Raw genomic sequence first — 24,545 nt, forward strand, 5'->3', positions numbered from 1 at the left:
AGAAGCAGTATTCTTCTAAATTCCAGTTGCAGGAAACTGCAGGAGGGGAAATTGCTGTTGTGCTCAAGTCCTGCTTGCTGGCTTCCAATGGACATCTCGTTGACCACTGTGAAAACAGGATGCTGGAGTCAGTGGACCACTGGCTTGGTCCAGCAGGGCTATTCCTTTGTTCTTATGTTTCCTGCATGGTGGGAGCTTTAAGATAAAAAATGGAATTTTTAAAAAGTTGGGTTCTACATTCCATACTCTGCTGTTCCACAGAGAATGCTTTTCATTTTTTCTTCTTAAAAAATTGTTTTTGGGAAGGAGACACCTGACTCCCAGTGTCCACTGCTCCTTGTCTACAAAGGCAACTTTTAGCCCTCAGCATGTGTTGAATTCAATATCATTTTGGCCAGACTGAAGGAGCTTCGTTGGAAGGCAGCTTATATATTCACACTGAACAAATAGACAAATTCCATCTGTTCTGAATTCCAGGTGAAAACATTGTATGGTGGTTCAGTTTTAAGTCAAAAGGAGGTGGTAATGCTGAAAATCCCAAGGAGGGAGGGAGAATAATGCCAAGCTTGATTCTCCTTTGCAACTGACGTATTCAAAGTAGAAGTTAAATTTCAGGCTTCTGGCAATGTTGTTTTGTTTTGCCCTCTGTGGGTGTGTGACAGACAGACAGAAATTGCTTAGTGCTTCCTTGGAAAAGACCCTTCTCTTGCTGTAGAAGACTTACACGCAGCTATACTTGTAATTTCAGAAAGGTACTCCCCAAAATTCTCAAGTGCATCCCTTTGAAAACAGAAAAATTACACATTAAATCACATCAATAAGATTTGCTTAGCATCAAATAACTGCAATTTAAGCTAAGGCTGCACTTCTGTACCCACCTACTTGAGAGTAAGCCCCATTGAGCAGCCAGGGCAATCCAGAGCCTAATGGGCAGAGGTGGAGAGCGATGGAGCTATGGAACCACTTCCATATCTGCAGACTTGTTTCTCATGTCAGCCAAGGCACAAGGTTGGGAGCAGACATTTGGACCAAGATTGGGCTTGCTGCCATCAAGGAGCAGGAACAGCTCAGGGTCCTGTGGCTCCCAGACCAGCTCTTTGCACTTTCCACAAGCTATCAGTAAGGACTGACACTGGTTCAATTCTTTGGGTGGAGGGACACTAATACAACCCCATGTCCAGCACAAAAGTGGTTTGGGTTACGCAATTGGCACCATAAAACCTCAGTCATAGTATTTGCTTACTAGTTTTATCACTGTTCTTTTAATGTATATATGACCTTGTAAAATCCAAGACTTTTTAAGTTTGTAGAAAGTCTTGCATATATTTGACAGGGCTTTCCTCTTTTCCCACCATCGCAGCTCTCAAATGAAAGTTAGTTTCAACCTCTCCCAGCTTATAAAGGATCACAAGCAAGAGTTTAGGAACAAAATTATCTGGGCACTAGGAGCTGTGCCAGTGTTCCTACATTATTGCCGTGTTCTTCCTTGAGTCCTCCAAGCTAAGGAATACCATTTCATTCTGTTTTCACCATAGGCTTATCACATTTTTTTAAGCAAACAAAAACAAAAAAATAGGTGTTTCAAACTGACTAGTAACAAACTTTGAAGTTGAATTATGTGCAGGCAAAACATTTATTTCTGAAAAACTTCTCATTCTTTTTTTTAAAAAATGGTTTGTAATGCATTCCCACCATTTATTCAGGGTGATCAAAGTAGTTAGATGCCAGTCCTCTGGTATAATTTTATATTTAAAGCATAACTACATTTTGTTGTTGAGGTGCTAAGTTAAAAAATGAAAAAGATAGCTTTTCTCCAGTTAAAAAAGACTGGAGCATCATTCTTGATTCACGTCTACGTGACCATTTATCACTTAGTGTTTATCACTGTACGACATTTCTTATTATGACCTTAATAAAAGGCCCATCATGAATGTCCTTGGCTAAGAATCTAGTGCGCCTTCACTATAAAGCGTGTTCATTCTTCATATAAACTGCAGAACACTATATAGTGCACTGAGCACATTTTTATTGAAGCATTGGTGCTGCCTTCTCAACTTCTCTGATGCAGATTGCTTCCTTAAAAATAACAAACAGATCATTGGAAATACAACTGATGCTTTTACAAAAGGTTATGAGGGTCTGTGTGGAATGGAGAAATATGTTGATCACAACTCTGTTTCTCTCTCCTTGATATGACCTTGGATATAAAATAGGTTCAGCAAAGCTGATGGGTAGCCTTATTTATCTCTTTCATTTTTGCATTAAAAGGGACACCTTGTTCCAACACAAGCTTTGTGTTGCACCATGCCATTCTCTTTCGAAAGGCTAGTATGAGATTATTTTTGCTCCATACTATCTGCTCCAAACCCTAATACTAGCATCTCTCAATGCTACATCCTTAAAAATGAACTCTGGCTGGAAGACAGTTGTTTTGAAAGCTGAAAGTGGTTTTAGAGAAGCTTCACATTAGGGATGGAGTTGTGTTATTTTTTAATCCACTTTTTAAAGCAAACCTCCCTAAGTCACTAGTCCCGAAGTTATATGCAGATTTAAACAGCTATCAGTGTGATTGCTTACCCTCCCCGCAAAAATCCATCAGCTACTGCAGCAGTTCAAAAGCTTTGTAAAGAAAAAAGAATGGTGGGGCAAGGAAGGAAAGGTTCAGACCTATCTCTAAAAGTTATGAGACTTTTTTGACTTCAAAATTTCTAAAGTTGAAATGGTGTTCTTTGTAAACAGAAATTATTTTAGGACCGTTTCTTATAATGCTTATATAAAATGTTATAAAAATGTTTGCCATTGCTCTTCCATGAATTTCTGCAATAATGTCATGACCAACTTTGGACATCTATGGTTCATACAGTTTCTTAATAACACTTTGACTACACACAAATCATAACAAGGCAGGACTTTTGGTTTATCCTACAAAGTTTCTCAAACTTGGGTCTCTAGCTGCTGTTGAACTGCAACTCCCATTATCCTTTGCTAGCAGGTCAGGAATGATGGGAGTCGCAGTCCAGCAACAGCTGGAGATCCAAATTTGAGAAACACTGTAATATGTTACAAACAAACAAACTGTCTGACTGCTCTAGCATTGCCCCTCCCCTGGCATGAGCAAGATAGACAAATCACTAACCTTTGACTTCCCATTACATCTGGATCAAGGAACATGATTTATCTATCACTAAGAAGCCACAATTGCTAGACAGCCTCAAGCCATGGTTTATTGTTGGTTTGCTGCTTTTTTTAACTGGCTTATGTTGGCTTGCAGATTGTATCAGGGAGAAGCAAACCACAATCCTGCCTTTGTACATAATGGCAAACCAAGGCTTCTAGGTTTCTTCATCCTACTCTTGCCAGGGCAGGAAAAAAGCAGGAGCGACTAGATAGCACCCTGCTCATTCCTGGTAAACCATGATAAGCTGGAAACTCTGGTTTATAGTAAACGCTACCTTTGAAAAGCTGTTCAGTAGCATGGCCTGCATGCAAACCAATGTGCAATTTTGTTTCCTTTCCCAGCTGTGCAAAATGAACGGGACAGGATAAGTACAAGACGAAGTGCATCTGATGGCAGCAACATTCCTTCTATTAATATGTTGGCCCAGGCTGAGTTGCTTTCTCACCAGGTACAGCAATCCACCATCATGGTGTATAGGATCCCCATGACCTTTAAAATATTCTCTGTTTTATACATGCACCTATCCTTTTGCATTTGCAATACAGAAATGAGATGGGAAGATTCTCTCTGGAAAATTATAATCTGATTCAGCTTCTTTTGCAATAAGCTTTATACATCTTTCACTTTCAAAATACTTAGCTGCCTGATTCGGGTAGAGCCATTAGCCCTATTGGGTGTGATTTGTAAGTTATCTGAAGAAATGTTTCACTGACCACTTGGAATACTCCTGTTGAAGTTAGTGAAATATCAGGGGCTGAATGCCTAATTCTAAAGGTCTACTTTTTTCTGTAACAGTGAAAACAGAGCTTGGTTTGTGGGGTGCTAAGGGAAAGAGGTATAGTGTTGGTTTTTGACACCCAGTAGGAATATTCTTATGACCAACATTATTTCTGTGATTAAGTTGTTTTAAACTGTTTTTAATGTAGTGTTTTAAAAGGGACGCGGGTGGCGCTGTGGGTTAAACCACAGAGCCTAGGACTTGCCGATCGGAAGGTCAGTGGTTCGAATCCCCGTGACGGGGTGAGCTCACATTGCTCAGTCCCTGCTCCTGCCAACCTAGCAGTTCGAAAGCACGTCAAAGTGCAAGTAGATAAATAGGTACCACTCTGGCGGGAAGGTAAACGGCGTTTCCATGTGCTGCTCTGGTTCGCCAGAAGCGGCTTAGTCAAGCTGGCCACATGACCTGGAAGCTGTACGCTGGCTCCCTCGGCCAATAAAGCGAGATGAGCGCCGCAACCCCAGAGTCGGCCACGACTGGACCTAATGGTCAGGGGTCCCTTTACCTTTAATGTAGTTTTTTAATTGTTGTAACCTGCCCTGTGACCTTACGGTGAAGAGTGAGTAAACAACAACCAAGAAACCATACAGAAGAACTTCTAATTGTTTATATAATTCAAATCCTGCTTGTCTTTGATGCCACTTCTATTTCTTCATCTGAACCTCCACCATTTTTTCATCCTTTCCTCTTAAGGTTTAGCAAAGATTGTTCCTCTTTTTCTTCTCATGATATTCAGAAACCCCATTACTTTTGGCTCCCACGTTTGCTTTCTCCTCCTATAACTCCTTGACTTTGTAGTGTGGATGCAAAAGTGACTGTCACAAAATGGAAAGTCCAACAGTACAATCCTATGCATGTTGATCCCATAAAGCTCAAAGTTCAGACAATTGCATAGTGTAGGGACTGCATCCCACATCTCTCTCACCATGCATATGAACATGATATACTCATTATTTGGTGTATATATGGGCTAGTATATACTCACTATAAACCTATTTTCTGTTGGTATGGGGGGTTATAATGGGTGACTGTAGGCAGACAAAACTTTATTATAAAGACTGCTGGAATAATGCGAGTTCATAATTTCTCTCCACTATAACCAGCTCCCTGTTTCAAGCCCCTGTGCTGGTACTGACATCAGCGTTAAGAAAATTGCTGGCATTAGCGAAGTATGTGACTCTATGAGGCAGCAGCTCCTGGTGCTTGTAGAATGGGCAAAATACATTCCAGCTTTTTGCGAACTACGGCTGGATGATCAGGTATGGGATAATGAGCCGAGAAGCCACAATAATGGTTCCGTGTTGAAGGCTCTCTTTTCACAGAAGACACTTCTAGGATGTTAAGCCAGAACATCAAGGGAAGCTCAAGGGAAGTAGAGATCATGGGGGAGCTGGTTCTGGCATATATACAGTTATATTCAAGAGAGTGGGTAGGATTGGGTCTAGAGAAGATCATGCCACACAGCAGGAGCCACGCAAACAAGCCCAGGTGCAAACAGATCCACAGTAAGCAACTGAGATCTAAGAAAAAAGAGGTGAAAGAATCAGGAAAAATCTACCTTTTATGAGACACAGTCAATTTACTCTATAAGAAAAATGCCAAAAGGCCTCTTCCTACCTGCTTTCAACAGGGGTATTGGGAGGCAGTGGGCAATTCTTGTTCGGCCTTCACAAATCTGGTGCCTTCCACATGTTTTGGACTACAACTCCCATCAGCCTAACCAGCACAGGACTATTGTCCAAAACGCCCAGAGAGCACCAAGTTAGTTGCTCTAGGAACAGCAGAGAGAGCTGAGGGACTGAGTCTCAAGGCCTGATTTTCAGGACGTCATCAGGTATTGCACATATTCAGAAACTGGAAACAAAGCCAAAACAGAGCAACTGCTTATCCAAATAGACAAACTTCCATTGTACTTCTAAAGTGGAAACCTCTTGTCTTCAAGAGGGAGGGAGGGTGTCTTCACATAGTGTCAACAGCTAGTGTATGTGATTCATCTTATTCCACTTGCTTTATTTTTGAAGTTACTATTGTTCTATGTACATTGTTTTTCCCAAGGTTGCCCTGTTAAGAGCACATGCTGGAGAACACCTTTTGCTTGGAGCAGCAAAACGTTCTATGCTTTACAAAGACATTATTCTTTTAGGTAAGTTTATCTTTATTTTACTTTTTACAACACAGTCCTGTGCATATTTACTGTCTCACTGGGCATGATTCAGCTAAGTAGGTGTGCTAGCGGGAGCTGGCTCATGAGTTTCCACATCCTCCTCCAGCCCAAATTGACTTAAATGTGGTATAGAGAAATACCCCCCCCCCCCAGGTGGAGGAGATGGGAGATTATTCCGTCAGGCTTGCTGAAATATGTTGATGGAATGACTGGAAGAGCTTGGATTCTTTGCACAGTGTTATTGGGGTTTACTCTTAGTAATTGTACATAGGATCACCATCTAAGACACATCATGCTCTAACTAGGGATGAGTGAATCTGCCAGTTTTGGTTTCTCAAAGTTTCTCCTTTTCCCAGTTTTTAGTTCTCAACATTTCCACATCAGTAAGCAACTTTTTAAAAATAAAGTCATCAGAATTTTGGTGCACATGTACACATTTTGCATGCAATTTCCCACAATCCAGTCATACCTTGGAAGTCGAATGGAATTTGTTCCGGAAGTCCTTTCGACTTCCAGAAATGTTCAAAAACCAAATTGCGGCTTCTTTTTGGGTTCCAAAAGAACATTTGCAAACCAGAACAATCACTTCTGGGTTCGTGGCTTTCGGGAGCCAAAATGTTGGAGTTCCAGTGCATTCGGGATCCAAGGTATGACTGTATACACATTTTTGCAAAGCCGTTTTCTGTAGTATAATGCATATTTGTATACATTCTCACTAACATGTTCATTTTTTTGGTACACGTTACTTGGCTGGAGAACCACATTTCACAATTTGGAGTAGCACAAATTGCAAGGGATGGCAGTGTTTCAGTTTCATGTTGATGCAGAAATTGTAAATTAAGGAGGTTTGCCTTGCCTTGTGAACTGAACTTCTCCCCATCCATAGCTCTGACCTTTCCAATTCATTATACACAGCATTGTATCTGCTATTCAGGTTTGGAGAGGGGCTGATATGTTGATGACAAAAGCTTAAGGTGTGGCCGTGTTGGCTGTTGCAGAGCCTAGTGCTATATAGCAGCATTAGTCAATGGGGTGCCCTCCACATGTTGGACAACAGTTCTCACCATCCTTGACTATTAGCCATGCTGGCTGGCCCTGATGGGAGCTATGTAGTTAGCAACATATGGAGGCTACGGGAGCTATGTAGTTAGCAACATATGGAGGGTACCATGTTAACTACCCTGGTATATAGGATTCATGGTAAGTATATTGGATTCAAAAAGGGAAGATTCGGCCACCCAACTGTCTTAAGATGAACCTTGAAGATTTTGCTCTCCTTCTTGGTGGATATACTATGATTATGATTTCTCTGCTGGCATATTATTTGTGGAAATAAATATTGCATGTGTGGAGAAAGGTCTTTTGTGAACACATTCATCTGCATAAATGCACGATAGAAAATGGAAGCTGAATATGAATTTTAAGGCTACTTACATTGTCAAAAGAGTTCTGATTTTGTTTTTGCTTCTTTAGGTAATGATTTTGTAATCCATCGCAACAGTTCCGAAATTGAGATCAGCCGAGTAGCAAACAGGATACTGGATGAGATAATTCGACCATTTCAGGAGATCCAAATTGATGATAATGAATATGCTTGCTTAAAAGCAATTGTCTTCTTTGATCCAGGTATACTTCAGAATCCAACACACACACACACACACACACACACACAATGTGATAGAGATAGCATAGTCTTAGCTGAAAAGCTGAAGATTTTCCTATACTAATGTTGACCTTGATGTGGTTCCCAATTTAACAAAATGTGTCTTTGTCAGCTTTCCCCAACCCAATGCTCTCCAGTCTTTGTACTATGACTCCTATTATCCAATAACAGTTAAAAACAGAAAAAGTTCAAAATGACAATCAGTAAACCACTGTCAAAGGATATAGTCTTGATTGCCTACATAGGCCTGGCAAAATAGGATTTTTAAAAGCAGATGTTTAAAAGTTGGCACGGAAGGCACCATCATGATAGTAGAAAGATCTGCACAGGAACTAGTCTGTCCCTCCTTCCTTTTGAAATGCCCTGTTGTGAGTATAGAGGTGGGTTTTTTCTACAGGCTACCACTGGTTGTAACTTCTGCCCATCTGTCATTGGGCCAGTTACATTGGGAAGCTCCAAGTTGGTGGAGGGACACCTCTGTTCCACCCCAAATCCCCTCCAGCAGAGTATTTGGGGAATTTGGATTGATCTGGGAGTCTTCTTTATCCCCAGGGCACCCACATGGATAGTAACAATACCAATGGTTCCTTGGTTTGGTGCTTTCTTCCATACCCTTACAAAAGATTTCTTTGTTGTTTGAAGATGCAAAAGGACTGAGTAACCCAATGAAGATCAGGAACACGAGGTTTCAAGTTCAGATCAATTTGGAGGACTACATCAATGACCGTCAGTACGACTCCAGGGGACGCTTTGGAGAACTCTTACTACTTCTGCCCACCCTTCAGAGCATCACCTGGCAAATGATTGAGCAAATACAATTTGTGAAACTGTTTGGAATGGTTAAAATTGATAGTTTGCTTCAAGAAATGTTACTGGGAGGTAGGTGTGTCAGTAGGTTTTATTGGACTTCCTTGTGTTTAACTGTACAGTGGTACCTTGGTTCTGAAACTTAATCCGTCTGTTCCAAAACCAAAGCATTCGACAACCAAGGTGCAATTTCCCATAGAAAATAATGCAAAACTGATTAATCCGTTCCAGACTTTAAAAAATAACCCCCAAAACAGATTCCGGATTTGCAGTGTTTGGGTTCCAAGTTGTTTGAGTACCAAGACATTTGAGAACCAAGGTACCACTGTACTCAGATGCACTTATATTAGTGCTGTCCCCCCCCCCCCCGAGATACATTTTCCTGCTACTTTTGGGCCTAGAATTATTTTTGCAAAATTTAGGGCTAAGGGGGTTTGACATTTATGTAATAACTTTATGTAAACAGATGTGGAGGACTTCAGGCCCTGGAACCAAATGCCCCCTTGTAGGCTTTTCTGTTTCTCCCTGTGGACTCTCTCCAGGCCACACACCTGGACTGACCTGTTCTGTGCCCTATGAGAATGTCCCTCATAGGACACTCAGTAGGAACTAGCAGTCAAGGGGTAGTGGTACATCTCATCTTCCTCTGTTTTCATCCTGGCTTTGTCAATAAGTGAATTAAGGTCTTGCAGCTCCTCTAAGTGAGGGAAATGTATTTTATTTTCTAGAATCAACCAGCATGACACTCTTAATCTCAGGGTTGTGGGTTCAAGCCCTCTGTTGGGCAAAAGATCCCTGCGTTGCAGTGGGTTAGTGTAGATGCCCCTAATGGTCCATTTCAACTCTACAGTTCTCTGATTCTCTGATTCTCTGTCCATTTGCACAGACAAACACTTGGGTTTTCTCTTGCAGGTACGTCTAGTGATGCCACAAATCTCCACCAAGTTCATCCTCATCTAGCCCAAGATCCCCTCACTGGACAAACTCTGCTTATAAGTTCAGTGGCTGCTCCTGTACATGCAGAACCGATTTGTAAGTTTATTGTAAATATATCATTTGAGTGTAACTTCTGTGGGTTATTTTTAATTAACTGCTTAATTGGTTATGCTTCACATCATTTTTTTCAACCTTAATTGTTTTCTACTAACAACCTGAGTTTAAAATTTAATTTCTTATATTGAGCAAATTTTTAGTGAAGGCTAGGCTGTAGCATTGCCAAATCTTCATCCAGAAATACTTTGGGGGGGGGGGGTCCAAAGAGTGGCTTTCAGAGAGCATGAAATGTTTTTTTTTAACAAGTCTTTAACACTATCTTTTTCATTGCTGTTATTTGAAGAGGTTCACAGTATTCATTTTGTAGTTTGCTCCTTCTCTGTATCATTTCTCTCTCTGGGCTTTCTTTCCATGTTATCTCAGCCAACTGCAGATCCTTCACCAAATATGATGCTGCCACAATACCATGTAACCAATAAGATTAGATGTTTTAGGTTTTGGGGTTTTTTTTGTTTTGTTTTTACAATCAAGCGGTATATAAATTTTGTGAAGTAAATAAAAATTCATGAAATAAAAGAGTTGGCTACATCAGAGTTTCCTGAACTTGGGTCTCCAGCTGTTTTTGGACTACAGTTCCCATCACCTCTGAACCACTGGTCCTGCTAGCTAGGAATGATGGGAATTGTAGTCCAAAAATAGCTGGAGACCTAAGTTTGGGAAACACTGGGCTACAGGATGATGGCACTGAGAACCAACAAGCCAGTGTCCTCACTCTAAATGGGTATAGGGAGGTGGTGGTGCCTCAGTCCAAATTGACTGTGGGGCTGAAGCTACTACACTGCATTAGGAGAGTCAGCGTCTGCTGAATGGCCTTGACAACTGGAAAGCCCCTCCGGACATATTTCCCACGTTCAGGCCCTCTCTGAAATAGTAGTGGCTTCTTCACGGCAGGTGAAAAATGTTCATGAAAAGCACATTCCCTGCCTCTTGTTTCAACGCAGCCCTAAGTTAAGAGAAGCTTGATTTGATTACTGATAATTCCTTTTCAATTCTTCCCCAGCAACTCCTGAAACTCCTCTGCCTTCTCCTCCACAAGGCTCTGGTCAGGAATACAAGGTAGCTGCAAACCAAGTTACGGTTATTTCACAGCAATCTCTTCCAAAACAAAAGCCATTGTGATATTGATCAATGCTTCTTCTTTTTGTAATACAAGCACTGCATTAAGCCATTGTGACACTGGAAAACTCAGGACAGATAACTCAGATCTGCTGTTAAAGAGACAAGTACAGTTCCCTTTGGAGAAGTTTATATATATATATATATATATATAAGAAAACAACAAATAAATCACTTTTACTAACTTTTTTTTTTTAAAAAAGCTTGAATTCAGATATAATTTGTGGGTGCAAGTAGGTGAACAGAGAAGGGGAAGCTGTTTCCTGTTTGCAATGCATTTGAATCAGTATTGAAGAAATTTAATTTATCGTCCCCTTATACATGAAAAAGTCTTAAGTATCACTAGCGGAATGCAAAGCCTGATTTTAATAGAACTGCAAGCTGATATTTAGAAATAATGAAACAGCAAAGCAAGTAGTTTTAACAGTTAATCAAAGCAGATGTCTCATTTTCTTGAATATACAATGGAGGTTGAAAGCCAAAATACTTCCTGCAAGCATCTATGTGACGTATGTGTGAATTATATAGTGAAATCCTGTACATGTTTACTCAAAAATAAGACCCATTGTGTTCAGTGGAGCTTACTCTCAGGCAAGTATGCATTGGATTCTAACCTATGTGGAAGCAAATCTCCTTAATTTCAATGGAATTTATTTTAAGTAAGTGAATACTGCTGTGGGATTTGTTTAAAAATGTATTGTCTTTTGCTCTTAAGTAAGAGTCTCTTGTAAATAAGTTCTGCTTTTAATGTTGAACTGTGGGTTTTTAAAAAGCTACTAATCGAAATGTGAACTATAATTTTTAAAAGAATTAAATAAGGATGTTAGCAAAAAGTGGAGAAATATTTTCCCCATTTACGCTTTCTCCTGAAGTGGAAAAATTAGAAATTTTGGGGGAAATTGAAAAAAAAAAGCACGTATCTTCTGAAGTATTCTATTAGAATGAATAGAGCAGTGTTCTAAAATAGCACTGTTGCAGCCAATACACACAGCTGCAATTTTTTTAGTTCCAACATTCAAAGTTGGGAATATTAGTGATTAAAGCATTGGTACTATGTTTGCCTTGGTTTCTAAACAAGCAACACTCTTATCACTTGATGTTGAAAAAGTACATCTAAATATTTTCCAGTATAGAATACGTTCAGATGGCTAGTAGCCTAACAAGCGCAGCCTCTGACTGTTGATTCTATTTTGCATTTTTTGTATCAAGTGAAATAAATGGATGAATGTTAGAAAATAGACACATGCCCTCTTATAACACGCAAACAGGAAAGTGTCGAGAAGCTTGCTTCAGTTCATACAAGACCTTCAAATGTTGATGGTTTATATTTTCATCTTCTATCTTTCTCTATTTTCCCAGCTGGCAAAAAAGGGAGGGGGACTTCAAAAGACTTTGATACCAAAAGCTTACAATAGCATATCATACGCTGGATTAAAATAAAAATAAAAATAAGCATATCCAATTTAAAATGTCATGCAACCAAAAAAGTTTCACATACTGAATAGCACAATGTTATGTGTTGTGCTAAGTTTTTTAATGAGCAAAATGAGTTTAGCTTTTATAAGAAAGTACTGGATAGATTTCAATTTCCCCCCAAATTTCTCTCTTTTGTTCTAGAAAAAACAAACATATGGGAAAACATCCTCCACGTGACTTTAAAATATCCATAGATTTTACAACTGTAGACCCTTCTGATGTTATCGGCATAGTATCAAAGCTGTTTGCAGTTCAGTTCTTTGTCATGCTTTTCCGGTGACATCAAAACCATTGGACCAATGTCATGGAGCCTTTCTTACACCAAAGTTGTTCCTAATAGAGATTGGGTTGTGTCATAATGCCCACTCTGGGTAGCAGATCCCAGAAGGCCCTGCAGTAAAGGCTATGGAAAAGTTAGATATAAGAACATAAGAAGAGCCTACTCTTTGAGGCAAGTGGCCCATCTGGTTCACCATATTGTTCTCATAGTGGCCAACTAGATACTTAAGGGAAGCCTGAATGCAATAGCACTCCCCCCCCAGGTGATTCTGACCAACTGGCGTTCAGAGGCATATTGCCTTCAACAGTGGAGGCAGAACATAGCCATCTTGGATAGTAGCCATTAATAGGCTCACCCTCCATTAATTTGTTTAATCCAGACGCAGGTCCGGCACTGGTCCTGAGCTGAGACCTTTGCTCAGGAATGCCCAGAAAATGCTTCTCCACCTAGAGTCCCAAATACCACATCACTGGACCACTGGCATAGGCAACAAACTAAGAGGGAACTAACAGCAAGAGTGGGAGTGAGTTAGCCTGAGCATGGCAATCTGGTTTGAGTACCATAAAAGGGAGTAGTTGGAGTAGTAGGTGGATCACCTGGAGCTCTCCAAGGTCCTGTACCTCTACTTTGCCTTGCCCTTTGGGCTTCCATTTCATGATGGGATAGGACAAGATGGTGATGATGGTGAAGGAGGCAGGTCCACATTATGGATACTTCCTATCTGGTCCAAGTGTCTATTGTTACCTGAGCATTGCAGCAAGAAAGCAAAGGAGCAGAGTTTTGGTGCTTAACACTGTACATAGCTCTCAGATGAATGACTAAATGATTTCCTAGACTGCCAAATGAAATGAAGCTCTTTTCCTTTTTGAAACTCTTAATATTGTTATCTATTTTATACAATGCTTTTCCTTGTTAGATAATAAGTATATTGTAATTTATTGAGAATCTGATTTATTTTCTAGGTGTAAAATTATTTTTGTAAGCCTAATTGTACAAAATCAAAATGACTGGCTTTGTTCGAATGGTATATTGTGCTGAGCTGTTTGAACCATGATGTAATGTATGGATGTTGGCTGGAGTAGCCATGAAATGGCTGCTGCAAATGTTTTCAGATAGACTGTTTTTCATCAATGCTCAATAAACAGATATTGAAAACATATGAATGTTAAATGGGCCTTGAAGTAACTTTTTTTCTTTGCATAATGTAAACAGCAATGTTGGGTTGTTGGGTTGTTTTTACAAAAATTGGCTGTCATAACTATGAGCAGAAAAACTTAAACTGTTATTGAAATCAGATGAGAACCACATCACAGCTCAAACTGCATCGGTTAGAGCTTTAATTAGGCTAAATTCCTTCTATTTCTTACTCAGTTCATTGAAATCCTTAGATTTTCTAAGAGGTGAGATTGCTCTTTGGGGATGGCAGCTATTGTATTGTAAGTTAATAGTTTCATCCCCCCCTTTTTTTTTGGACTTTTTGAGGTTTCAGATCAGAAAATTATGTGTTATTTAATTCAGGGAAGAATGGATGAGATTAATTTTTCTCCGGTCAGATAATTGTATGTTTTCGATCTATGTGTCTTTTTTCAATTTTTAAAAGGAAAATAATTTACAGTCTCTGCATGTATATTCTAGTGAATCAGGTCAAAGACCTACCTAGTTCAGCAGCCTGTTTTCACAATAGTGAACCAGATGCTTAGCCATAGCCCTCAAGCAGAACATAAGGGCAACAGCACTTTCCCCAAGTGGTATTCAGAAGCATACTTCTTCCAACAGTGGTTGCAGAACATAGCTCGTGATGATGTTCTTGTCCATGAATCTGTCTAATCCTTTTTAAAACTCACCCAAGTTTCTGGCCATCACAACATCCTGTGGGTAGGAATCCCATAGTTTAACTGTACTGTATGCAAACATATTTTCTTTTGTTCCTCCTGACTCTTCCAACATTCAGTAGCATTGTGTACTCTCAGGCTCTAGTATTATGAGGAAGATTTCCCCCCTCTATCCGTTTTCTTCACATATTGAATAGTTGTTTATATCTCTATCATGTCCCTTATTTTTATATATAAACTTGAAAAGCTACACATTTTGTAACTCAAACTAGTTACTCCAACCAACAGTTTTGGTTGTCCTTTACTGATCCTTTCCCAGCTCTACGATATCCTTTTAAAGGGAGGGAACCAAAACTGTATACAGCATTTCAGTTGTGATTGCACCATACATTTGTATAACAATGTTGTTATTGAACTGGCAGTTCTTCAATCGCTTTCTTAATGATGGAATTTGCCATTTTCATTAACTGCTCCACACTGGATCAACATATTCATTGAACTATTCACTGAGGTGCCAAGATCTCATTCCTGGGACTGAGCTATACAGCTGCAATTAAAACGTTTTGAGTGTGTTGTAAATTGCAGTATACAAATGTGACACTAGATGGCGATGGTGAGCTATGTCAAATTCAATATATTTTTCAAAACGTTTTTTAAAAAAAGCATTTTCACTGTGTTTTCCATATGCCTGTAGATTCAGCCATAATCATCCACAGTACAGACTCCATTAGTGTGGATGTGAAATTAGGATTTATTTATTGCTGAAATGTACACCCTTGCTTACATTGTATTGTATTTGCCATTTTACTGCCCATTCACCAAAGTTACGGAGATCTTTTGGAGCACCTCACAATCCATTTTTGTTTAACCCACACTGAACAATTTGACACCACCAGCAAATCTGGCTACCTTGCTGCTCACTTATATAGCTTTGAGACATGATATGATTTTTGTACTTCCAAAGAGTTAAGGAGCCCATAATGACATCACCTGATTAAATTTACTGTGGTAAAACAAGTAGTGAATTTTGTTTGAGAAAGTGATAGAGTAGAGTCATGTTGTAGAGAAAGAATGGCACTTTTTCCCGCTTCCTCTTGAAGCTCTTTGTACTTTTCAGATTAATTCTACCGGATCCAGCTTTAACCAGATCCCTTTGAAAAATAAAATCTCACTTTCTCTTCATGGGGAGCTGATCTGAGGGAGGGGGAAAGAGAAGCGGCCAGATGGGGTGGCACCCATAATACACACTCAAAAATCCAAATGTATCTTAAAAGGTTGGTGACACCTGAAATAGGCAAATGCCAGGCCTAGCCACCATCTGTCTACCCAGCAAGCAACATTTCCTTCGTGGACTACTTGTTCAAAAGGCCTACTTCGTGTTAGTAATGGAAAAGGAATAAGGAACAGTATATCCCCACCTCCTTTCCAAATGATTTGCTAAAGCAAATCGTGCCTTAAAGTTGAGGTAATAAGGCCACAGGAAAGTGATTTAAAAAGATAGAGCCCAGACTGTTTTAAGGCAAGAAAAATTGTTTTCCTCTTGGCCCTTCTTTACAGTGCTCATGATGAAGGCTAGAGGTAATATTTTCCACATTGATGGTATCTGTGGGTGGGCAAATGCATTTTTAAAAAACTTCTCAATTGTTGTGTGTTTCAAATAAACTGCCCATTTAATGTTCCTCTTGGCAAAAAGAATTATTTGATACAAACTATGGCTTGGATCTAAAGGTGGCCTTCCTCTAATGCAGAGGTGGGGAGCCTCAGGCCCAGGAAATGAATGCAGCCAACAAGGTCTGCATATCTGGCCCTGCAGATTCTCCCCAGCTCATGCCCTCACAATGGACCACGCTCCTACTTGGCTTGCTCAGTCCCTCCTGAATGCTTTTGCATAGGTAGAATGTAGCTTACTGTTTTTCAAAGCTCTGGGATGGAAGAAGAGTTTGGATTTGATATCCCACTTTATCACTACCCGAAGGAGTCTCAAAGCGGCTAACATTCTCCTTTCCCTTCCTCCCCCACAACAAACACTCTGTGAGGTGAGTGGGGCAGAGAGACTTCAAAGAAGTGGGACTAGCCCAAGGTCACCCAGCAGCTGCATGTGGAGGAGCAGGACCCAGTTCACCAGATTACGAGTCTATCGCTCTTAACCACTACACCACACTGGATGGGAGGAGTTATTTATTTTTATTGAAAAAAAAGGCACTAATACAAAAGCACAACCTTTATTATAAAGATTATCTATTAACATGGGGAAAGATTCTCTAAAGTTGATCTGATCTTGTATAGTTTAAATAGAATTATCTGTGGCTATCTACCGTATTTTTCCATGTATAAGACTAGGTTTCCACCCTAAAAAATAATGTCCAAAATTTGGGGGTGTCTTATACACGGATAGATCTCTCCCCATTTTCTTAAATCGGAGTCCCACAAAATTGGGGGCGTCTTATAGACAGAAAAATACGGTAACTATCCATATTAGACTCTGCTTATATACCTGAATAAAGAAAAGAAGACAAGAAGGAATATAAAAATGGTAGCCATACAGCACTCTGGATAATTACTTTTTTTGAAATCGCTCAGCTGCATAGCCAGTGGCCACAGTTTGAACTTCTAAGTTTTGGGAAGAAATCTACATATTCAAAGTACAGGCAGAAAAGGGGAAGCAGATTCAGGATCTCTGGGAATTCAAAAACAACTTTGATGTAGAAGAAGTACATAAATACAGCAGCTGAAAAATTACTTTGGCAAAAAAAGTGACATAGATTAAAAAGTTTCTATACACCAGCCAAAATAAATTCAATACAAATAGATTTCCATCAAAGCTGGAGTCAAGTATTTCTCCATTTCATATTTTCATATCTTCTTACAACTTCATATTTCATTTTTGCTACTGTCAAGTGCAAGGAAAATGGAGATTCCTATGGCAGACAATAGCAGCAGCCATGTAGTTCGAACATTTGATGACCCAATTGTAAATTTGTGTCCAACTTGTGGAGATGGCAGGTTTCAATCTAAACAGTTCTTCAGCTGCTTTTCCCCTGGGATCTAGTCAAAGCAGGTTGATGTGCTGAAGAAAGTCTTGCTCCTAGGCTGTAGAACTGCTGGATCTTAACAGCGCTCATCCATGAGTAACTGTCAACATTAAAATACAAAGAATGTACTCAAAATGGGTGCAAACTTGCAGAATAACAGACCATTTAAATTATCTTTGTTCCCAGAAATAGTTTTGCTATCAGTGAAATCATTGTGCGGTATTTTGATACTCTCTTCTGCAGCACACAAATTGCTTTGTTCAGTTACCTCTCTGGAACTTCTACTGAAAGGTATTCATGCTGTGAAAGGTATTCATGCTGAACTCTACACACAACCTCCACCCTAAGTTAAAGACTGTTAAGAGTAGATTGACACCTGGACAAATTAATTCATCTACAGTCGTACCTTGTTTTGCGACCAGGATCCGTTCCAGAGCCCCAGCCACTACCTGAAAAGGACACAGGGCAAAGTGCTGCATCTGTGCATGCATGTGGAATGGTTTGTGCTTCTGCGCATGTGCGAAGCACGATTTAACATATCTGCACATGCGTGAGCGGCAAACCCAGACGTAACCAGTTCCAGTACTTCCTGGCTTGCTGCGGACGTTCGCTGGAATGGACGCTAGACGAGGCGGACGTTCGCGGAGGTATTACTGTACTTTCTTATCTCAAAGAATGCAATCCTATCATGTCTACTCAGAAAAATACCCAGTTGAGTTCAATGAGGCTGTTCCTGGTGTGTATAGGATTGCAGCACTGGTCACAGTGAAATTCATGTAAAAGTTAGCTTCCTTACAAGCAACAGCCTTATTTTAGATCCAACTCAAAATCTGCTAAAATTTTCTAGGAATGCACATGTCAGTTTTAATCAAATGCATTATTTTCAGAATAATAAAAAAAGGAAATGGCTCTTCGACATTTATTCAGAGCAAAACCACCAACTTTTTTTGACTTTGATCAAAACTGAGAAAAGGAAGGCGATGAGGGCTGAAAATTGAATGAAGTGACATAGCATTGCTCAAGCGTTGCTGTTGAAGTAGCAGAAAGACAACAAGCACTTTCTACTAATATGACAGAACAGCTTCACCCATTTTGAGCACCAGGGCAAGTTGTAGGGAACTTAATAAGGAAGTGAAATAATCAGAAATCAGGCTTGGAGGACAAAAGAAAGCACTATCACTACTGAGACAACATGTTTATGTTCTATGAAATATCATCCAATGTGAAATTTACAAGTTTAGGTCATTCAGCCTGTGCAACTGAAATCAACAGGACTCAGTGGTTCCTCTTCCTCATAGAAATAAACATAGCATCCTTTTCCATCCTTTTCCATAGCCACAAGGGGTGCTTATCAATTAAGTCATATGCCACAATTATCAAATGCAAGAAAAAGCAAACCACACATTCGTTCACTGTGAATATGGCTCATGCAGAATGAATTCCAGACTTCAGTGGTGCCATAAATGAAGTATGATGGTTTAACCAAATTTTGATTACACTGCCAGATTCCTTTCTCAACACACATCTGAAGAACATTATGTTTTGTAGAAAAGGGCTTGTGGACACTCTTATTGCTGCTGTTCAGGTCAGGATTCCTTAGGAATCATTCTCTGTGCAATAGCAAAAGTTATGGTCACCACTAACAGATGAAGCAGGGCTGGTGTCAGACTCCATAGAGCCTTTGGCATAGTGCCAACCGGGACCCCTCCCAATCCCAACCCCCAAATCAGGGAAGGGTCCAGCCCTGTTTGGGGTGCTTGCAGGAGCTGCCAAGCTTTCTCTGCCACCCCTGGAAACACTTCAGCAATGCGTGAGTGTCAGAACTGGAGCACTCCTCAGTTCCTATCCATGTTGGCTGCCAATGATCTTAAACTACCCCAAATGCAATGCCTGGACCAAAAGATAAATGAAATTACTTTTGGCAATTTAAAATGGCAGTGATTGTCTCACAGCTGAATGGGTGCTGGGATTGGCTCACGGCTGAAAAGAATTTGCAGGGCTATCCAGGAATGCAATTAAGTTGAATGCAATTAAGTTGAGCTGCTAACAAGCCCTCCCCAAGCCCAGAGGGTGCTTGATCTAATGTGGTCAACATCTGGCACCAGGCATGATATGAAAGCTTTCGCCAGATCTAGCAGGTCAGTTACAACATGGCGTACACTTGCGACAGAAAGGACAGCTGAGAAAGCAATCAGTGTAGGTAATTTGGGTGGTTTTCAATTAAGTTTTACTCAGAGTAGACCCACTGAACGAAACTGAGACATGCTCATTTATCTCAGGGGGTCTACTCTGCCTAAAACCTAGTTAGAAGCCACTCTCTTTTAATCAACAAATTGCCCACTTCTAATGCAATGGACATGGAAAGAAAGATGGTTTGTGGTCTGGCACACATATGGGAGCCAGCAGAAATGCACTGGGCTAGCTCTGCTCCTTCAAAGATGTCAGGGACTGGGCAGAGGAGGAGTGGTGGTGGAGACCGTCTCCTCATCCTAACCCTTCCAGGGAGGAGGAAGAGGAAGACAGTACAGATGTGCAACAGGGGTTTGAGGGAGGTCACAGCTCAGAGGCAGATGAGGGGGGAAAGTTGGGAAATCATGGGAGCAGGCAGAGCCTGAGCAGCAGCTAGCTAACATATTGTCACTAGAAAGTATTCCAGACCCTCCATCTCCCAGAACCCGGCAAGCCTTAAAAGTAGGAGAGCAAAGAGCTCAAAAACAGAGGGCACGTAGCAGCACCCGTAAAAGTGACAAATGAAGAAGTGGGAGAGACGGGGAGCAGAGATTTACTCAGGACAATGCCATTGTCCAAGAGGCTGGGTTCTATAGCCTCTCTCTGTAAAGTTTGAAATAAAAAAGGACTGTAGGAAACTTTTCCATGTCTTTAGAATTTCCTGGGCAACCAACTAGGAGCCGCTGACAGCACCCTGACAAAAGATGATACATGTGATAGCAACATCCCTCAGCTGACGTGTGATTGGTTCAGTCTTGAAGGAAGCAACTTGAAGGTATCTAACAGCCTTATCTAACCTGGCTCCTTCCAGATGTTGGTCTACAACAACTTTCATCATCTCTGACAATTGGCAACAATGACTAGGAGCTGCAATCCAAAAAACCCAATGAGCACAAAGTTGGAGAAAATGGTTGTAGGTTCTCTCTATGGGGGCAAGCGCTTTGATTGACCAGTGTTCCCACCCCTGCGGAGGAAATTCTATGTGCATCAATTGTTTCCTTTCAGCATGAAGTGATCATGCGTCAGCTGAGAGACATCAGTATACAAGCCATTGAAGGACTGTGCTTTCCTGTTTTCTTCTTCACTATCTTTCCCTGTATGGTGATCCACAACACACAAAGGAGTTCAATGTGTCTGCTCCTAGTTGTTTAAAGATACCACACACAGTTATTTAGAAATAGTAGTAATTATTCTTGTCCTTGTCTGGCACCAAGAAGGAAGCTTAATTCAAAAACCCAAGATAAAGAAAATTTTGCATTGTAGATAAACATTTTTGCTCTTGCAGTCAAATGACAGCATATTTGTGAGATTATATTTCAAAGGCACAGTTGCACTGGTTCCATGCAGCAGGGTTATCTTTGATGCTTGTCAGACTTCTCAGGAGAATAGGCCCATCATTAAAGAAATGCATTATATTTGTTATTCCTTCTTTCCCCCACTATCACCTCTCCTGTTCTTTATTCCCTTTGTTCCTTCTGCTGTACCGTGTGGGTCTTTATTTTCAAAACAAGCCACTTGCGTGCTACCTTTTCAAATACCTTTGGAAAATTTAAATATATAATGCACTTAACGCTCCTTTTATCTTTCGTGCCAGAAATATCTTTAAAAAGTCCAGTGCATTTGTAAAGCAAGAATAGCTCGTCTGGAATTCTTTCTGGACGTTGTTAACTAATACCCTTGTCACAACTGCCTTTCTTTTACTTCCACCACAAATGAATCCACTACACCTCTTGTAATCGGAATTATCTTGGTTTCCTGCTTCATCTCTGAAGAGATGTGAAGAGGGGATCATAGTCATGTCTGTATTGCAATAGGCTTCTATTCCAATTTGAAGAATATTAAACCTAACGGTGACAGCCCAAGTCCCCTTCCTCTCCTTTCTTCTGCACCCCTCTGCACCCCTCACAGTCTGCTTGGGGAGTGTCCTACAACCAGGAGTGCCAACTTGAATAAATTATAGGGGGTAGGTAAGCCCTGCCCCATATAATCAATCACATGATGTGGTGCAAACACACCAGTTGAATGGCAATGGCCATCAACTGAAATATTTTATTGTGGGGTCAAAGGGACCTCAGCCCCTAGGAGTGTTGGACTATGGCCTGGGAGACCAGGGTTTGAATCCCCACTCTGTCATGAAGCTCACTGGGTGACCTTGGGCCAGTCATCATCTTTTGGCCTAATCTACCTCACAGGGTTGTTGTGAAGATGAAATGGGGAGGGGGAGAACCATGTACCCCACCTTGAGCTCCTTGGAAGTAAAGGTAAATATAAAGGGACCCTTGACCATTAGGCCCAGTTGTGGCCGATTCTGGGGTTGCGGCACTCAGATCACTTTATTGGCCGAGGGAGCCGGCGTACAGCTTCCAGGTCATGTGGCCAGCATGACTAAGCCGCTTTGGTGAACCAGAGCAGCGCACGGAAACGCCGTTTACCTTCCTGCCGGAGTGGTACCTATTTATCTACTTGCACTTTGACGTTCTTTCGAACTGCTAGGTTGGCAGGAGCAGGGACCAAGCAATGGCAGCTCACCCCATTGCAGGGATTTGAACCACCGACCTTCTGATCTGCAAGTCCTAGGCTCTTTGGTTTAACCCACAGCGCCACCCGCGTCCCATCAAAAAAAAAAGTGGTATATAAATGCAACAAACAAATAATTTTAAAAAAATATTATAACTCACATAGTTGGGGCCAGGCTAAGGGATGAAGGAAAAATGTTGATCCAGTACTCATTTAAACACAAACCTACCTGAGTTGCACTTCCCGAAATAATACAAGAACTAAAACACAACCATTTTTTGAACAGTGCCCTTCTCTGAATTTTGTGATGCAGTCCTTTAGCTAAGTAATGTGTAAAAGAAAAAGAAAAAAACATATGCTGGGGTATAATAACTTATCAATTGTTTTACATGGTTGTTGGGGAATCCCTTGCATAAATTTGTACGTTAGACAAAAGTGCATTAAAAAATATGTTTATTAGGAGGAATTCAGACCCAAAGTGCTGACAAATTGTCATGAAGATATTTTTTTTTTTTAAAAAAAAACCCCACAAATTGCTGCAGAAATGTGGAGAACTGATCTGAAAAATCATGTGGAAAAAATAGACACTTGAGCACCCTATTAGAGACACATAGCACCTGTCAGTGGAAGAAAAAAAGAACTTTGACACTCCTACCTGGCACTGGACATTATGGGAAAGTAGTTATCATCTGTAAAGAATTGTCTCACCTCTGGGATGATGGACATGGAACGCTTTGCATTTTTGAGGACAAATCTATTTATGTGCAAATGATTTCTTGCTGCTGTCGCAGGAACTACAGCAAGCAGTGCCAAATATTTATTTGGTTACAAATTGAATTTGCAGAGGCAAACTGGACACAGGAGGACCATCAATCACAATGGGACCTAACTGTTTATGATGATGATGATTATTCCTGTTTTTCTGCTTTTATAGCTTTTTTATTTTATTTTATTTCAAGCATTAGACACTGGATGCAAAGGCAATTACCATCCCTGCATGGATGCTGCTCTTTTTCATTTCTGTCGCTTTATTATGGCAATTGAATTCCCATCCCTATCCCATTTTCCTTTTTATCCTATAGGGGGATTTGGGGGTCTCTTTTTTAGTTTTTCTTTTTTTCATTACACGGTATTATTGCTATTTTCAACTCTTTCCTGATGTCCTTTCCAGGACTTCATCTGACTTGTCTGAGCTTCTTCAATCATAACCTTAGCTGCAGTTCTGCAAATAGCAACTGTTCTACGTGAATGAGAGTCAGAGAACTTAGTTCTCTAAATTCACACAAAAATGGGAAACTTTCTTTTTATTGCCATTACTGTGCCTTGTGTATAATATTTGGAATCAAAGCCTACTTGGGCTTGACATTTTGCTAGTGATGGGCAATGTCTCCCTGCTCTGTTCAGAACTGGATTCAGAAAACAGAGTTCCTTCCCTCCAAAAGTCAGGAAATAGCCTTCTTATTTATATTTTAATATGTCCAGTTTTGAATTTGGTTCCTATTGTTCTCCCAGCTATATTACTGGGAGGGTAATGAGGTCTGAATTCTCTGCCTCCAACTCCCACAAGCATCCCAGCCACTGGGGACCCTAGGATATTCATTTTTCCTAAGACAGCTAACTGGTTCTCCAGTTTATGGTAATGGTAAAGGTAAAGGTAAAGGGACCCCTGACCATTAGGTCCAGTTGTGACTGACTATTGGGTTGCGGTGCTCAGCTCACTTTATTGGCTGAGGGAGCCGGTGTACAGCTTCTGGGTCATGTGGCCAGCATGACTAAGCCGCTTCTGGCGAACCAGAGCAGCGCATGGAAACACCATTTACCTTCCCGCCGGAGCGGTACCTATTTATCTACTTGCACTTTGACGTGCTTTTGAACTGCTAGGTTGGCAGGAGCTCGGACCAAGCAAGGGAAGCTCACCCCGTCGCAGGGATTCAAACAGCTGGCCTTCTGATCGACAAGTCCTAGGCTCTGTGGTTTAACCCACAGCACCACCCGCGTCCCTTCCAGTTTATGGTATTTAGAGGTTAATAATATCCTAAGGTTTGCAATTAACACTGTTACTGCAGCATTCCCAGTGATAGAGAACTTTGAGCAGAGACTAAAAAGGATTGTGGGGTGTGTGGCGATCCTACTTGTAATGAAGCCAAGCATTGCAAGTGGAGCAAGGTCATAATAGGGATCAGGTGTAGGGAACCCGGAGCCCTCCAGATGTTGAGGAACTACTACTCCAATCAGGCCCAACAAGCATGGCCATGGATGTTGTAGTTCAGCAACATCTGGAGGGCCAAAGGTTCCCTACACTTGGACCAGATAATTATCAACTTTGGCAGCACCCCAATTTTCTGCAGAATACAGATTCATCTCCACCCCACCCTGAAAAAAGTGCCCTAGTGTATACATGTAAGTTTCCACCTATTCCT

At 40.7% G+C, this 24,545-nt stretch overlaps 1 protein-coding gene across 4 annotated transcripts in view; it reads left to right on the forward strand.

Moving 5' to 3' along the window:
• Positions 1 to 20,419, forward strand: part of HNF4G (hepatocyte nuclear factor 4 gamma) — an 80,687-nt gene extending 60,268 nt beyond the window's left edge. For 3 of the 4 annotated variants that reach the window (XM_082233904.1, XM_082233903.1, XM_082233901.1), the window contains 8 exons: positions 3,520 to 3,626; positions 5,060 to 5,215; positions 6,012 to 6,099; positions 7,594 to 7,746; positions 8,426 to 8,662; positions 9,503 to 9,622; positions 10,644 to 10,699; positions 20,264 to 20,419. In XM_082233904.1, coding sequence (XP_082090030.1) covers positions 3,520 to 3,626; positions 5,060 to 5,215; positions 6,012 to 6,099; positions 7,594 to 7,746; positions 8,426 to 8,662; positions 9,503 to 9,622; positions 10,644 to 10,699; positions 20,264 to 20,404 — 1,058 coding nt within the window. In that variant the 3' untranslated portion in view covers positions 20,405 to 20,419. Of the gene's footprint in view, positions 1 to 3,519; positions 3,627 to 5,059; positions 5,216 to 6,011; positions 6,100 to 7,593; positions 7,747 to 8,425; positions 8,663 to 9,502; positions 9,623 to 10,643; positions 13,686 to 20,263 lie in introns of those variants that run through there. The other variant, XM_082233902.1, reaches the window with a different exon arrangement.
• Positions 20,420 to 24,545: the final 4,126 nt, after the last annotated feature.

The sequence above is a fragment of the Podarcis vaucheri genome (genome assembly GCF_965113315.1).
Source record: "Podarcis vaucheri genome assembly, chromosome: 8".
Classification (NCBI taxonomy): domain Eukaryota; kingdom Metazoa; phylum Chordata; class Lepidosauria; order Squamata; family Lacertidae; genus Podarcis; species Podarcis vaucheri.